The sequence below is a fragment of the Antechinus flavipes genome, chromosome 6, assembly GCF_016432865.1.
Source record: "Antechinus flavipes isolate AdamAnt ecotype Samford, QLD, Australia chromosome 6, AdamAnt_v2, whole genome shotgun sequence".
Taxonomy (NCBI): domain Eukaryota; kingdom Metazoa; phylum Chordata; class Mammalia; order Dasyuromorphia; family Dasyuridae; genus Antechinus; species Antechinus flavipes.
The window spans coordinates 87,985,882-88,002,006 of record NC_067403.1 but is presented as its reverse complement, the minus strand read 5'-3'; the positions used below and the strand labels follow the sequence as shown (position 1 = coordinate 88,002,006).

At 38.9% G+C, this 16,125-nt stretch overlaps 2 protein-coding genes across 4 annotated transcripts in view; one reads left to right on the top strand and one right to left on the bottom strand.

The window, feature by feature from the left end:
- The window catches only part of C6H4orf45 (chromosome 6 C4orf45 homolog), a 154,743-nt gene extending 142,489 nt beyond the window's left edge, over nt 1–12,254 (top strand). The window contains exon 5 of the mRNA XM_051965744.1: nt 10,597–12,254. Coding sequence (XP_051821704.1) covers nt 10,597–10,656 — 60 coding nt within the window. The 3' untranslated portion in view covers nt 10,657–12,254. The remainder of the gene's footprint in view (nt 1–10,596) is intronic.
- FNIP2 (folliculin interacting protein 2) overlaps nt 863–16,125 on the bottom strand; it is a 136,320-nt gene continuing 121,057 nt past the window's right edge. For all 3 annotated transcript variants that reach the window (XM_051965741.1, XM_051965742.1, XM_051965743.1), the window contains 3 exons: nt 12,275–12,475; nt 7,031–7,146; nt 863–4,400 (listed from right to left, as the gene is read on the bottom strand). In XM_051965741.1, coding sequence (XP_051821701.1) covers nt 4,322–4,400; nt 7,031–7,146; nt 12,275–12,475 — 396 coding nt within the window. In that variant the 3' untranslated portion in view covers nt 863–4,321. The remainder of the gene's footprint in view (nt 4,401–7,030; nt 7,147–12,274; nt 12,476–16,125) is intronic.

The window sequence follows — 16,125 nt, the reverse complement described above, 5'->3', positions numbered from 1 at the left end:
AACAAACTTCTGGCCTTGGCATCCAAGACTCCAGTCTAATAATTAACCTGTCCATGCTTATCTCACAGTAGAGCCCACCATTTGCACATCTGTATACCAAACACAATCAATCATTCTTTCCTGTTCTTACTCTGCCCTTTCCTCCAGTCTATATAATCTTGACTGCTGTTCACTTGTTCTTTGAAGGAACTCATTCCTCTCTCATCCTCATCTTTTGATGCTCTTTTTCTTCAAGGTTGGACTCAGGTGACATTCTTCCATTCCTAAATGACACTGTAAACTTCTTGGTCTCTCTGTTCCCAGTACTTAGCCCAAAAATTATCTTGAAGTTTTTTTTTTAAAGTTTTCTGTTTCAAACAGCCCATTTTTTTCTCCCTCTTATTTTAACGTGGCACTAGAAAAAGAAACATGATAGAGTAAATAGAATCCTACGTCTTGGATTCAAATTCTACCTCTAGATACTTAATGTTTGGTCATAGGTAAGTGATTGAATGGATTGCCTGCCACAGTGGATGCATCTGAATGTATGTTGGCCTGACTCCCCGCTAGCCATGCTGTCTTTCATCACATACACACACACACACACACACGTATGTTTGACGTATGTTTTACTAAATGGCAGAATTTACATACAGGTCAGTTGTATAGTTGTCTAGAGAAACTTTCCCTCTACTCACAATGCATTCGTGAGCACCTGATAAATTCTATTTCCACTGTGGTTAATCTATAGGGGCTTCAAGCCCTATTCAAACCCCCCACTGACAAGCATGTTAACCCAGCATATCCGAGTTAACTGGATGAAGGGGACAGAGTTTGTCTAAGCTTAGGCACCACATTCATGTCAGAGAAGGAAAACCTAAGCTGTATTCAAAAGATTTATTGCACCAAATGCCACAGAGAACTAGATCAAAATGATACACTTAAAGCAGTAAGAAAAAATATCCACACAGTTGACATTGGTACCTAGTTGACTGATCAAAAAATAAGATCCTTTCAGTCTGTCACAAGAGATGCAGTGATAGCAAAATCCAGAATTTTCTCCTGTTTGCATAACCAGTGAAGCTTCAGTATGTCACATTCTCTCTTCCAAGATGCATGGTTCACTGTTAAAAGTAACATTCAGCAAGTTGGAATAGGTGCAGGAGCTCTGATTCAAGGTAAATTTATACAGTGGGTTTTAAGAGCCAAATGTACATCTTTAATAAGAGTTCAGGTGTAGGGTGCAAACTTTCCATGCTAGTAATGGAAAATATCCATGGGTGAAAAATACTCCCTAAAGTACAGGTTAGTGGCAAAAACTACACATTTAAAATAACTTCAGGGTTCCTTTCTATTGGTTGCTTTCACAGACATTAGCTAGCCCAGATGAATGAAAAGCTAGAGTCTATACATTTTATAAAATCTCAGTATTTCATTAGAAGAGTCCAAACAGCAGCTGAGTCATGTTGAATGCACTAGGGATTTTCTTCCCTCCCCAAAAGTTAGGCTTGAAAAATATGGGCTTGTAAAAGTCAGTAATGTGTAAACAGCAGTTTCATGGGATGTGAAAAGATTACAATCACTTTCATTAAAAAACAGCACACTTCAGAAAAATGGATTGTAGCCTGTACAAAAAGCTATTATAACACTGATAAAAGAATAAAACACTTTGGAAATTTTGCAGATTTTCAGCTACATTTTTTTTTTTTTTTCATTTCACCATCAGTTTTAAACACGCACAATTCTCCTTACATTCATATTACTTATTGATTTATTAAAAAATAAAACTGACACATGCTATAAAGTGGTCCGTCACGCGACATTTATGCACACTGTCTGCTCGGTCATGCCATACTAACTTGCCTAGGAAGCAAGAGGCTACAAAAGTTACACTCAACAACAGGTAAGACTTACAAAGTTGAAGAAGCCCTAAAAGGTGGAATCCTGTCAACTGAGGTAGTTTTTTTTTTCTTTTTTTCTTTTTGAAGTGGGGATAGGAGAGAGTAAGAACTCTCCTGAGTCTTCTGATTAGGTAGACTAAACCACCGGCTTAGAGAAAAAAAAAGTATTTCAACACAATGTCACAAGTTTCTGTTCTGGTTTGGAAAGAAATTGGATAATAAGACAAAAGAAAGTGTTTTTTCTTAACGCAGTATTTGAAAATAGCAGCAGTGACATTCTAGGTCTGTTTGTGGAGGCAACAGTTGTGAGGAATATGGACTGACTGGAATCCTGAGTGTGAGGGAGACAAAATAACCATATAAAATCCACCTAAAGTTTTTTTTTTTTTTTTTGGTTAGTTTTTTTTTTTTTTTTTTAACCAAAAAAGAATTCATAAGGGTAAATAAACCTGCTCAAAGCAAAGAGGGGAAGGGAGCATTAAAACTGCCAGTGGCAGTTAAGATGGCCCCTTTAATGCCTGGTTCCATTAGATAGGCTTGCTTTTCAAAAGATTAGTGTCTACTGTACAAGGGTAGTTTATGTGAATTCTGCAAGTTGGAAGGTGGAGGGGATTTGAAAATGAGCAAGAGAAGAAACTGGAAGACGAAGATGAATGAACAAGACAGGCAGGAAGAAGCATCAGCGTGGCTTATTTCCTGAGAGGGTATAGGAGAGAAATGGCCAAGCCAGGTAAACTGTATTCTTTCTGACCTAAGGGCTAGCAAGCAGCAGTTGTGGTCCCGGGAAGCCCTTAAGAAGACAAAAGCTGTAAGTCTCTCCTCAGGAACCACAAAGGTGTAAGAATAAAAGAACAGACAAAATGAGCTGGTAAACATTTCAAATGTCAGGGAAAGAATGGAAGTCCCTTACAAAAGCAAGCAGTTGCCCATCCCTCAGAAGTCACTCCACCCACAACTCTTCTCATTTCTACTGCTGGCATCCTCTTTGTAAAGAGAGAGCGAACACATATCCATAAAAGAATAAACCAAAGCCTGGCTCACTGACAATGTGCCAGACAGGCAGCCGGGAAGTAGGGATTAGGCTCTTCACGGTTCTGGGTTAGGGTTTTGGGTTTTTTTTTTTTTTTTTTTAAATCATCTTGGCTCCAAACTAAGTATTACTGAATTGCTGTTAAAGAGAATGGAAAGACTAGGAAATTAAGCAGCATACAAAACTAGGACCATCTTCTTCTGTTAGCTAGCACGCCTATCTCGAGACTGCAAGCAGGAGGAAGGGAAAGGAATGCTTTTTGAACAATGCCCCTTTTCATCTTGGACCTAATTTTTCTTATACACTGCTTAGTGGATAGTAAACTTAAGTAAGATATCCTTTTTTGGGGGGAAAAAAGTCAACACAAAACATAGTTATTTGAAACATTTAAGAACAAGGACTTTTTATGTGGAAGTAAATCCGTGAGTAGGGAAACTTCAAAACCAAATACCCAAAGGTTCTTGTGAGAAAAGGGAGAGAGGGAGTAAGTAGAGTGTTAGAGATGGGAAGGCACAGACACAATAGTGCAAAAACTTGGTTGGATTATGATAGGATGTTTACAAATGTTCAAACATTATTTTCCCTTAGTCATTTTAAGGTCTCATTTAAAGTTTAAAGAGAATCACTTCTGTCAGAGGAAGAAAGTGATCTGGGCTGGAAGAATTTACCCCCCAAATCCTCCCCTGAGTTCCCAGCAATAACTTGGATAATGGTCTCACTTTAAAAAGGCAGCTGAAAACACTAAATCACGAGGTTGTAACATAGGATTGTGGACTTGACTGCTACCATGGAAATCTTGATAACATTGGACCTGTTCTCATCTGAAACAATATCACCTCCCAGAAGAAATTAAAATGATGGGACCAGTCCCTAATAAATCCCATTGTCCCCACAGGCATTCTCATTTGTTTTCATTATCAAAACAGTGACAGTTGGAGTTTTATCAGAGCTTCTGAAGGCAATGAAAATGTGGCTTTCCTCCTCTTGCCTTATGCACAGAGTCCTTGTTCTCCCACATGCCTCGTCCAGCTCAGGCAGCACCTTGCCTCCTGGCTGGGGAATGCTTGGCTGTAGGAATGTTCCGCACGCCGGGCAGCTCCCTCCTCCAAAGAACCAGCTGGTCCGGTTGGTCCATTTTTCTTTCCAACTAACACAAGCCAGTTATACTGAAAGTCTAGCTTTTGCTGTAGTGTTTATTTTGCAAAAGGTCACCTTCTTCTCCTGCCAATCCATAGGTGACTAAAGTGTAAGAGAAGAACCTGAAGGTCATTAAGTTGTGTAAACCAAAGTCTTCTATAGAAAGGTCCACCTCCAAACAGGCAGTGGTGGAAAGCTTGTTTTCATAATAAGGCTGCTGGCTTGCCTCTGCTGTTCTCCTCCAGTCCAGCAGAAAAACTGTCTGGAGCTTAGCTTATAAGAGTATTTGAGCAACATAAGGAGAGTGAGTGCTAGCAATAGCAGTCAGTAGAGGCAGATCATTAGACTCGATCCTGAAATTTAAAAAAAATTTTTTTTAATTTTTAAAAATTTATTTAGAACAGAAACAGCATTCTGCTAAAGAGGGAAAGAAATGACCTCCAGAAGCAATCAGAAGCATTTAAACAAAGACTAGAATAGACCACTGTTTGCAAAGGAAAGCTTGTCCTTGTTTGTATGAACAATTTATATATGTAGGTCCCAATTAGAAGAATCTCCCCAAGTCATTATTCAAATTTCCACTGTATATTTACATTGGCTTGGAATTAATGATCACATTTTCATAATTATCTGAATGCATGTGGATAAATGTACAGATAAATTTCACATGCATTTACCCTTACCCCAGAAACTTTTTATTCTTCATCCCCTATTACTTTCAATGGAATTACCATCTCCCCCAGTCTTCAAGACTCATCTTCTGTTTCAAAAATTCTGTCTTCCTTGATAAGGTTAATCTTGTTAATACAGTTTTTAAAAAATTTCACCTTTTCTTCCCTGAGTATCTTAGTCACATTATTGATTTTGTGTTCTAAAAAAACTAAAAGTGTAGTACTAAAGCTATATATGACACATTCTAATGGACAAGACCTTGCCTACTCATCTGGTATGAAAGTGGAAGTACAATGTGGTCTAGGGTCATTTGTAAAACTAGCATAACGAATTTATGGGTAAGGAAATTCCCTCCACTAAAGTGAGTTGGCTTAGGGTCACACTGCTACTTTGTTGGTGCCTGTCTTTAAATAGGCAATTAATATTTATTTGTTGTTTATCTTATGAGAAAAAAGAAAGAAAGGATAAAGATTCCCAATTAGCTGGCTCACAGAGCATTTTACAGGTGAAGATCAAACAGGAAGAAAGGCTTCATCTCATTTAAGTAGACATTTCCACAGATACATAAGGTGCACAACTAGGAAGAAGAGAATGTAAGGGAACAGAACTAAGTATTACTACTCTGGGAAAGAGAGATACATATACAGCAAAAGTTAAATGGAAATCAATCATATTAAAAATAGAAATTATTTTTAAAAAAATAAATGTGTGAAAAAAGCATATGACAGGAAATAAAGAGATAAAACAAACCAATTGCACTATCTCCCTGAGGCTATGTATTCATTTAATTTATCGCTGTCAGTCACTTTTCCTGAGCACTGAAGATGAAATGATTTGCAAGAGTGTCTGAAAGTCAGAGACCAAGTTATTTTAACACCTCAAATATACCATTACTCAGATTCCCAATTTACCAAAAAATATCCCTGCTACAAGTCCTGTGTGTTATGGAGGAGGACAGGCAGACATTACCCAGAAAGGTAATGATAACATTAGTCTTCAAAATGCCACCTGCAAATCTGATGTATATCAATATAAGCTCCTCATAAAAACTACCCAGAGGAGGAAAGGAGAGAAACTTCTCATTTAACTGTCAGTGGGTTGCAAGCTCCTTAGAACACATGATGTTCACTTTTGTGGGTATACAGACTGGATGGACACAGAATGAACCAATCCATACATGGAGGTCATCCCCAAATTTAAGACACTATTCTCCAAATGAGATCTTTGAAAGGAAAAAAATACTGTTTGTTTTACTTAGGCAAATAAGGCAACTCCTGGATTCATTAAAGATGTATGTAATTTATTTGGATTGGTTTTATGTGTGTGACAGTAAGGGAAAGAGCATGGAGGAGGATGCAAAATAGAGGACTGCACTCAGGTTTTAAATATGCCAGAGATGAGGGGCAGGGGCCTGGAAGTGGCCTATATTAGGATCAGTACAGCATGTGGGAAGTAGGCAGTGATGGAGGGACCGAACACTGAGTCCTAGCTCCCTCCCCCTCCCCGAGGAAGAAGCTGTAAACACAAGCTGCTGCTCACAGGCGACAGCTTGTGCTGCGGCTCGTCCTGAAATTACTCAACATGGGCAGACTGAGTGGGAGTCATTTTTGCCTGTCCCATCGAGGTATTGTGCCAGGGAAAGGAAGGGAAGATGTGATGAATACGTAACACTGAAGCACATCCTTTCCCGCTGGGAGGTGCCCCTAATGGTCCCTGCTAGGAGAGAACACTTGACAGATGCAGAGGATATACTGTTTTAGTTGTTTTTTGTTGCTGGAGTGAAAAATCTTGTCTCGTTTGAAAGCTTGGGTCTCATTCTTAGGAATCCCAGCACCTGGTTTCTTGAGAATAAGGACTTTCATTGTTTAAATCTGAATCAGCCTATTGTTTGCCCCATACCATAATGCTTGGGAGAGAGTGGGATATAGGTCTTTCATAGCAGGAAGATTCTAAAGAGTATCCATGAGGACCAAGTACAGCTCTGAGGCTCCAATTAGGCATCTGATGCTTATGACCTGAATGACTTTGGACAAGCACCTCCTAAGGAACTCAGTCTTCCATCTGTGAAATGAAGAATTAGACTAGACAGAGTCTTTGAATCTAAAGCCTTCTGACCTTCCTGAGCCTCATCTAACTACCTGCAAGATAACAGAGCTGGTCTAGATAATTTGTGAAAGTGTGTTCTGAAAGTGTACTGAAACTGTGCTAGTTAGCTCATATGACTTGACAAATGTTTAAATGTTCTGCAAACTTTAAAGTTCTACCTAAAAGCCAGCTGCACTTGTTCTTAAGGAGCACTGCGTTTACTTACCCCAGCACAACTCCCAATTCTTTCACATGAACTCTTGTGTGTCCTCGAAGATACTCAGAGAGCATTTTGCTTTTGAGATACATCTCCTGGAGTCTATCTTCCAGATGCATTATGCACTGTGGAACCAAAGCAACACAAAGGTAAAGATCTTGTAACAGCATGATGAAACATCATCATGGCCCATGTTCCATAAGGATGCAAACACTGGCAGTGCTAAAAAGTATTACCATTACCAGAGCTGAAAACAACAAAATGGGTCTTCTTTCCCATCTCTTTCTTAAACAAACTGAAGTCAGATACTACTATTCTAAACACAGTCTTATGGGTAGCAAAAATTATCTCCAGTTTTTATAGCTGGGAAATGTTTTTATACAGTAATGTTAGGTGCACTCATGTTGTTGTAGGCCTTGCATTTTAACCAGATTTTTAATAATGATTAAGAGGAGCCAGGAAGTAACCATCCTGGCAATTAGAGCCAAATTTATCTCTCCCTTTTATTTTCGAGAACATCAGCCATCTGTGTCCTTCACCAGAGGCAAGTTTTTCTGATTTTGGCACAGGAATGTTAGCATCTTCAGCAAAGAACCTGAAGACTTTGGCAGGGATGGACAGGCAGACGGTGGGCAAGAACAAGCTGTGACATGTCACAGGCAAAGAATTATGAAGGAGAAAACAGCTGTAAAGGATGCCATCAAAGAAATGTCCAAGAGCAAAGAAAGATGGTATCCCATCCCTCACCTTGTCAAGAAGAGAAAAAAAGCACTGCCCCCATAAGTAGGAGAATCTTGGGAAAATATGGACAACAGAAGCCTAAGACAGCTAAACATAGATGGGTGGCAGTCTACACTGTTGGGAAGGTATTCATTGGAGTAAATTTTCCTAAAAGCAATTCTTCTGCGGCTTTCATGGTAATTGTCTAATATGTATGTTTGAAAAGGCTGATCTTAACCCAGCTCACTCCAAAATAGTCATAAAGACACCCACCCCCATTTTTTGGGACTGAAACAAATTATATTAAATGGAGGAAAATGTTTCCTAGTAATTGGTGTGTGGTGATAACCGATTCATGTAACATTTGGCTAATTCAATACAATCTCTCCATTCCCTTCACCTTATTGCATCCAGAGTGCTTTGGAGCCCATTCCTTCTCTCCCTTCTATTTTTTCCAGCACATCCACAACATGGCCTCACATGACTTTTCCCCAGTTCAGATTCTGTAGGTGGCCATTTTAAGGATGTACTAGCCATCATCCTATCCTACCAGTCCCCACCTGTCCACTAACTCTGAGTACATCTCATTCTGGATTTAGGTGGTACGATGAAGAAAGAATTGAATTTGGTGTCAGGAAGACCTGAATTCAAATCTAGCCTCAGACAGTAGCTGTATGTGACCTGTCAGTATCTTCAACTACACATTGGGGATAATTTATAATAATACCTACATTTCACAAGGTGGTGGTGAGGATCAAATGAGAGAATGCTAGTAAAGCTGAACTTAGGACAATGCCCGTTTTACTTTCTGCTCCTGTTAAATCCTTATTTCATACCAAGGTTATTACAGTTTAGGAGTAACTTTATTTTAATTTTCAGGTACATTTTTTCACTTCCAAACTCAGAGCACTGAGAAAACTACATTAAACATGTACAGTCAGACAAAACACACAAAAAGTCTTAGTCTGTGCTGACTCCCCTGCCTTTCCATGAGGTGGGCAGAATGTTTCATGATGTATATTGCTAGTTACACACAACTCTTAGTGATCCTGACTGAAATTTTCTTGGCAGAGACCCTGGAATAGTTTGCCATTTCTTTCTCCAGCTCATTTTACAGATGAGGAAACCAAGACAAACAGGGTCAAATGACATGCCTAGGATCACACAACTAGTATAGCTGGGTGTTTCATCAAAACATCTGGGTTTCATTATGTTGATCAAAGTCCACAAATCTTTCAAAGTTATTTATCTGTCTGTACAATATTGTTTTTATTACCCAAACACATCATCCCAGGTTTCTCTGAAAGCATCTCCATCACCATTTCTTATAACACAACAATGTCCCATCATCTTTACATACTATGATTTTACCCCCCAAATGATGGACACTGTAGCAATTCCCAATTTTCTGACACTACAAAAATAGCAGCTATAAATATTTTTGGATACACGGGTCCTTTTTCCATTCTTTGATCTCTTTGGAGTAAGGATTTAGTGTATTCCTGGGTCAAAAGATATGCAATTTAATAACTTTGGGGGTATAATCATAAATAGCCTTCCAGAATGGTCAGGCAAGTTCATAGTTCCATCAATTATGCATTAATATCCATTTTCTCACACCCCTTCCAGCATTTCTTAAATCTTTCATATGACTAGTTCTAGCTGGGGTTAACTCTAAAGGGTACCTTGTACATATCTCAAATATTTATCAATTGAAGAATGATTTATAAATTTGACTTACTATATCTCCTAGAAACTCATAGAGAACCTTTTTTTTTTTTTTTTTTTTTTTCTGAGGCAACTGGGGTTAAGTGACTTAGTCACACAGCCAGGAAATGTTAAGTGTCCAAGGCCAAATTTGAAATCAGGTCCTCTTGACTTCAGGGTTGATGCTCTATTCACTATACGAACTAGCTACCCCAAACTTCTCTCTCTTCTATAGAGATGGTTAGGGACTTTTCCCTTATCTAAAGATCTGACAACTTTTGTTTCCTTGCTCCCCTTTATATTTAGTTTATATTGATTGTCAATACATAGTTCCTGTCGGAGACTGCTTTCCAGTTTTCCCAAGAGTTTTTTCTTGAATAGTTTTGTCCCCTTTGGCTTTGTCAAGCACTAGGCTAATGCACTTGTTTGTTTCTATATATATTGTTTATCTAACTTATTCCACTAGTTAATTCTTCCATTTCTAACTGGAATGCCAGATCTGGTATTGCTTTTCATTAATTATTTTGATAATTTTGATTTCATTCTTCCCTAAGTGAATTTAATTATCTTTTAATAGGAAATTATGGTTGATTTTGAAAAACTGAGTTGAAAGAGTTTAAAAATCTCAACAGCAGGCTTCCACATAAAGAGGACTGTTTTGATTTTAGATTTTTTTTTTAAACAAGCAGTTTCATTAAAAACAGAAACACATACTGAGAAGACACTAGCCTAACTCTTTGTTGTATAAGGCATTAATGCAATACTTTCACAGTACCCAAGCATTAACCCTTGGACCACCCTGGTAAACATTACTCTTTTTCCTGCATCTATACCTTTGGAGGGAGGGCCTTTTGTAATTTCTGAGTGCCATGCCCTGAATTTTAAAATATAATTAAAATAGCTGTTATTTTTCTTTTTCTCCCTCAAGGACTCAGCAGCTCCTTAATTACATATACTTCTTTCAAATCATTAACTTTTAAACAGCTTTAAACTGCAGATCATCCTTTTCTTTGGGTCCCTACAGTCAGAAAATTAACTATTGAAAGGTCATTTAAACTATTAAATAGCTATCCATACAATAGCTAACTAATCTGAATATAAGCTGAGTTTACATATTTAAAACTTTATACTCTTTCTTCCCTTCACAGAGTATATGTGTTTCCAGACCCTCATCAACTGAACTTCTAGAAAACAAAACAGGTACATAGTCTATGAAGAAAGACTTAGTGACAGCTCATCATCCTGATACCAGGCCTCATACTCAAGCTGACACAAGCTGCACAAGCGTCAGCCTAAATAAAAGGAAGATGCTTCCATCCAAAGACTGGCAGGCTGAGCAATTCTGAGTTTCAATAAAATATTTTTTCTGATGTTGATAAAAAGTCCTTCAATTATGTTGTTCCTTGAAGCACTTCCACAAAAGAAGGAGCTCCATTATCTAGAGAGCCCAGCCGAGGAGGGAGGGGGCAGACAGAGCTCAAGGCCCAGATAGCAATCCATACCAGTCCAACCGAGCCTGTGCTTAGGGCCTCAAAAGACTTATATTATTAAGTGTGTATTTCAAACCCGATGTCCCAGAGACACCTCATATGCAACAAGTCCAAATTATTCCTCTGGATCTTTCCTTCTTAAATGTCCTCCTTTTTGTCGGATAGCACCATCCTTGGCACTGTCCTCAACTTTTCACTCCAAGTAACTCCCCTTTTACATTGCTGCCACAGATGTTCTGACCAAATCACTTCCCTATTTTCATTTCAATGCATTCCTATTGCCTCTAGGATCACATAAACTTATTTGAGGGCATCAAAGCAGCATGGCATTGTGGGTAAAGCTGGAAGATGTCAAATTGACATATGATCCTCGGCAAGTCATTTGTTTGCTTCAGTTTCATAATGACAGCACCGACTACACTGGGTTGTTGTAAAAATCAAATGAGATAATTATAAAGCACTTGCGTAGTTCCTAGCACATAGTAGGCATATGAATTATCTATCATAATTATTTCTGGCTTTTCAGAAACATTTCACAATCTATCTGGTCTCAGGCTCCCTTTCAGCAGTTCACGCTGCTTCCTGTATTCTTATGCTCAGCTAAACTCTCCTTTCTGTTTTTCATCTAGAATGCCTCATCAACAATCTGCTTTTGTACTGGTTCATTCCTCATGCCTAGGATAAATTCTCTCCTTCCCTCCATTTGCTAAAACCCTTATTCTCTCCAAATGCTTCTCAAACATAACCTATATGGAGCCCATTTCAGATTTCTCCCAGCTGAGGCCCAGAGAGGTTCAGGATTTACTTGAGGTCACTGAAACAGCTAGTGCTAGAAACAGGATTGGAACCCTTTTCTGTTGCACCATACAGCCTCCTTGTAATTTCCAGAGGTAAGCTTTAAAACATTCTATATGCCAAGTCATTTAAAAATAAAAACAGCTTAATGGCTTCCCCGAGAAATGGGCTCTTTACTCTTTTATACCTGACTTTTCCAGATGTGGCAGGCCCATGAACACGACAGATCTGGGGCACCCTAGGGACTAGACTGTTAATGGCAATCATCTACTTGACTTTGTTTTATCTTTCCCTCCTTTTAATGACTATCTTAAGAAAAAAAAGTTTCCATATGCCTAACATGGCATTTTCTGTACTGAAAAGTTACCATTCCAAAAACCCTCTTCCTTAAATCAGCTCCAGGCTGGACTTTATGGTTCTTCATATGTTGATTTATTATTTTATTGAAAAGTATTCTAAACACTGAGTCTTGCCGAAAGGCCACACTGTCCCAAACATTTTTTTTACCCATCCCAGCAGGGGCTCACAGACCTATACTTACAAAGTCAGCAGGAAGGCGGAGCTTATAAAGCTGTAAAATGGACTGTAGTAAACTGGAGACCTGACTTGACACCAAGACCTCTTGGCCTAGTTTCATGTTGTCCATCACTTTCCTCTGGCTCGTAGCTACCTGGACACTCCATTTATCTGTGTCTGCGATAATACAGATGGCTTCTGCTATTGGCTCATCTAACACAGGATGCTGGAAGGAGAAGGGCAGAACAGGTCAGCAGCATTTCTGAGTCAATGCCCTACCATCAGCTTCATTTGGATGGTTGTTTGTTTCAGAAATTAACTGTGGAAGCAAAGAGAGCTTTATTTTTTCAGTGACAGAAAAAAAAAAAAAAAACGAAACAAAAACAAAACAAAACAAAAAACACTGACTATTCAGCAACAATTCCAGAAGAGTAAATTACATATTTCCATATTCCTGCAATTAAAAGATACTGATATTTGTTGAATGAACTGAAAGTACAACTTTTCCTTTTCAAAGTAGTATAAGAAAGATGATAAAATTTTAGTTCTCATTGAGTAACTACTGAGAACCTACTGAAGTCATCGGTGCACTTAACTATGCCAACAAACACAGGTAATCAAATCAAATAACTGAACGGAAACAATACTTCGAATGTCAAGTTAAAGTGATTGGTGAACATTTCTGCAATGTGACAGAGAATGGTGGGGCAGTGAATGGAGTCCTGGGACCGGAGTCAAGAAGACACAAGTTACAATTTGACTTCAGTCCTTTGCAAAGGGTATGACCCTGGGCAAGTCAGTTAATTTCTGTTTGCCCTACTTTGCTTAACTATGTCAAATGGAGGTAAATAACCTAATTATAAATCTGTAAAATGCTTAGCACAGTATCTGGTGCTTAATAAATGCTTATATCCTTTTCCCATGCACATGTGTGGTATGCACACAGCACATGCATACACATCCTTCTCCTTCCTTTTCCCTTTTCTCTCCCCTTTACCTCTTCTTTCTTCCCTTTCCTTCTCCCTCTCTCACGCTGCACCAGACACCATCTGAAGAGCCAGAAAGAGGCAGATTCTGGCCAATGAGCACTGGGACTGTATCTTGTCCATATACCATACGGCTTGCATCAAACACCATTTATTACTAGGGCACAGGTAACACAAGTTTTAAAGACTGTGTGCAAAAAGGGCAGAAAAACCTGTATACTATGTTTTTAATAATGATACTGGGTTCAGTTTTCCAGTGGTCTTAACAAGACGGTCACTTTGCAGTTTGTTCAGTAACATTTTGTATTCTCTATGAACATGAAAGGAGAGCCCCAATCAGAATATGGCTAAAAATCTGCCACATTTCAGGAAGATGAAGTGTGAGGTAATGAACTATACCAGAACTTGGGATGACCACAATTTGTTGGCAACTAATTTTTCTCACACTAGTTTGGTTTAGGAAACATTTGAATGATTTGCAGTACCTTCTCCATTCAAGGAGGCAGTAGTCAAATAAAGCCAAAGGATTTAGCATTCATGTTTGGAACAAATTTGTATAATTTTAAATTGAAGGAAACAAGTCATTTAATGAGCAAATTCTTGAACACATGGGGCCCAGTTTCCTGAACACATGTATCATTTTATAGACTCATTAAATGAGCCACACAGATTTTTCTAACACTCCCCATCCTCTAAAATGACAACCACAGAAATGCCTTCTTCTCCCCAATATTGACTTCTTCTGGAAAATCTCTACAAGTTCTCCTCAAGTGATATGTAAGTCATAATGCCTTCACAACAGGATGGTGACAGCATGTTTTGAGTCAACTTGAACCTTATCGATTACATAAAAGAGTTGGAACTTCAAAAAGCTTCTATTCTAACCATCATCAGTCCCTCCTTCCCTTCACTTTCTTTGTTAAATATTCCTAGTATGCAGAACATACTTGAAGTATCTATTTACTTATTAAGAAATTTTAAAATCTAGATACATATAATATATATATATACACACGTATGTGTATGTATATATGTATATATATGTATACATATAGACACACAGACATGCACATGTAAATATAATGTCAATGGAAAAATAGTGAAATAATCTATCCATTAAAACTGTTATGAGCAATCCTGGGTAACTGTTTGATGGGTCCCAGAAACTGAAGCTGAAATGTGATCAATAACTGCCTTCTTCTCCCAACTGATCTATAAAATGCCTTCTTCCCATGCTATTTTAGGCAAATGAGATTCACAAATCAACAAACATTAAGTAACTAATATAGGTGAAGTACTCATTAAGCAGCCTATAGAAGACAAAAGTATCTATAGCAAGGAGAATACTACAAAAGGGACTAAGAACATGTTCATTAGAAAAGCAAAGTGATGTTTAAAAAGGTGAAAACTTTGATGGGGGGAATGAATGGCAGAGAGCCTAAAAATCCAAGGAGAGGTAATCTGACCCAGGATGATCAGGAAAGACCAGATGATGGTGGGGTAGAGGAGGAAGAACAACCACAGGATCTCTGTGGTTTGATTCCAAAATGTAATAGCACCTCAGATTTAGAGCTGAAAGCGATCTCTGAAGTTATCCAGTTCAATGTTCTCATTCTACAGATGAGAAAACCAAGACCTACAGAAATAAATTATATGCCCAAGACCACACAACTAAAGGTTCAAGGTCACCGAGTCCAGCCCCCTTTATTCATAAATGAAAATACCATGACCTAGAAAGGATGCCACATATCCAAAATCACAGAGCTAATAAGTGACAAAGGAAGCCGGGATTCAAACTCAAGCTCTTTCCCACAGAATCATTCTGTCTCTCCAATAAGGCTAAACACAAAAATGGATTAAAATCCTTGCCTAAAAACATGCAACGAAATTTCCATCAAGGCAGACTCCACAGAGAAAGAACCCCATTAACAAGTCATTTCTAGGTGAGTTCCTTTAAAGGAAATTCTGCCAAGAGTTACCCAACCTCAGGTGACTAAGTGTTTGCCGTATGGAAATATAGATTACATGAATTCTCCAAGTAGTCTCTATGAGACAACCTGTCGTAACTAAACGTTCTGCAGTGAGGAGGAGGAGCAGGAGAAGAACGGGCAGCCAGTGTTGGGGGCAGGCTGGCTGCTGCCCAGCTCTTCAGTTTTTAATAGGATGCAGGCAGCATCTTTCTCAGGCACAAGGCCCAAATAATTTCCCAGAATCAGAGAAAATTGTAGGATTCAGTGGTTTTAGAGCTGTAAGGGACCTCAAAGACCATCTTGTTTAAGACTTTCATTTTACAAGATGTGGAAGCGAAGTCCAGAAAACAAGACTGATTTGTTCCAGGTTCATACAGCCTCTCCAGGGGAGAGGCAAGATTCAAACCCAGGGCTCAGGGACTGATACTACTGGCCCAAGTCTTTAATATATTTTGCTCCTCTATTTCTCTCACATCTTTACAGGACTCCCCACAGTTGCGGAACTGCAGCAGGTGCTTAATAAATAGATGTCTCAATGACTGAAGGATAGAAAAGGGTGGGAAGCACCAAGGAACAAAAGAAAAGCAGCTGGGTAAGAGATAAATAAAGCTCGTGAACAAGCAGGAGAGCCGACAGAAGCCTTGCAATGGAGGGTGCCATCGGCTAGGGCTGCCACTCCCTCGGATCAGGGTCCCTGGCAGGCTGAACTTTAAAAAGCTAAACACACATGTAGAACTCCCATTTCTGGTGACTTTGCAGACTATTAAAGCGGGTCACTGAGGAAAACAGACTCAACTAGGATGGGCAGGACTGCTCACCACTGAGAAAAACCTGAAATGAAGAGGTAGTGCGAAGGGAGTAGTCAGGAAGATGTCTCTTCTAGAGTCTGACACATGGAGTCACATCACCATCTGCCTCAG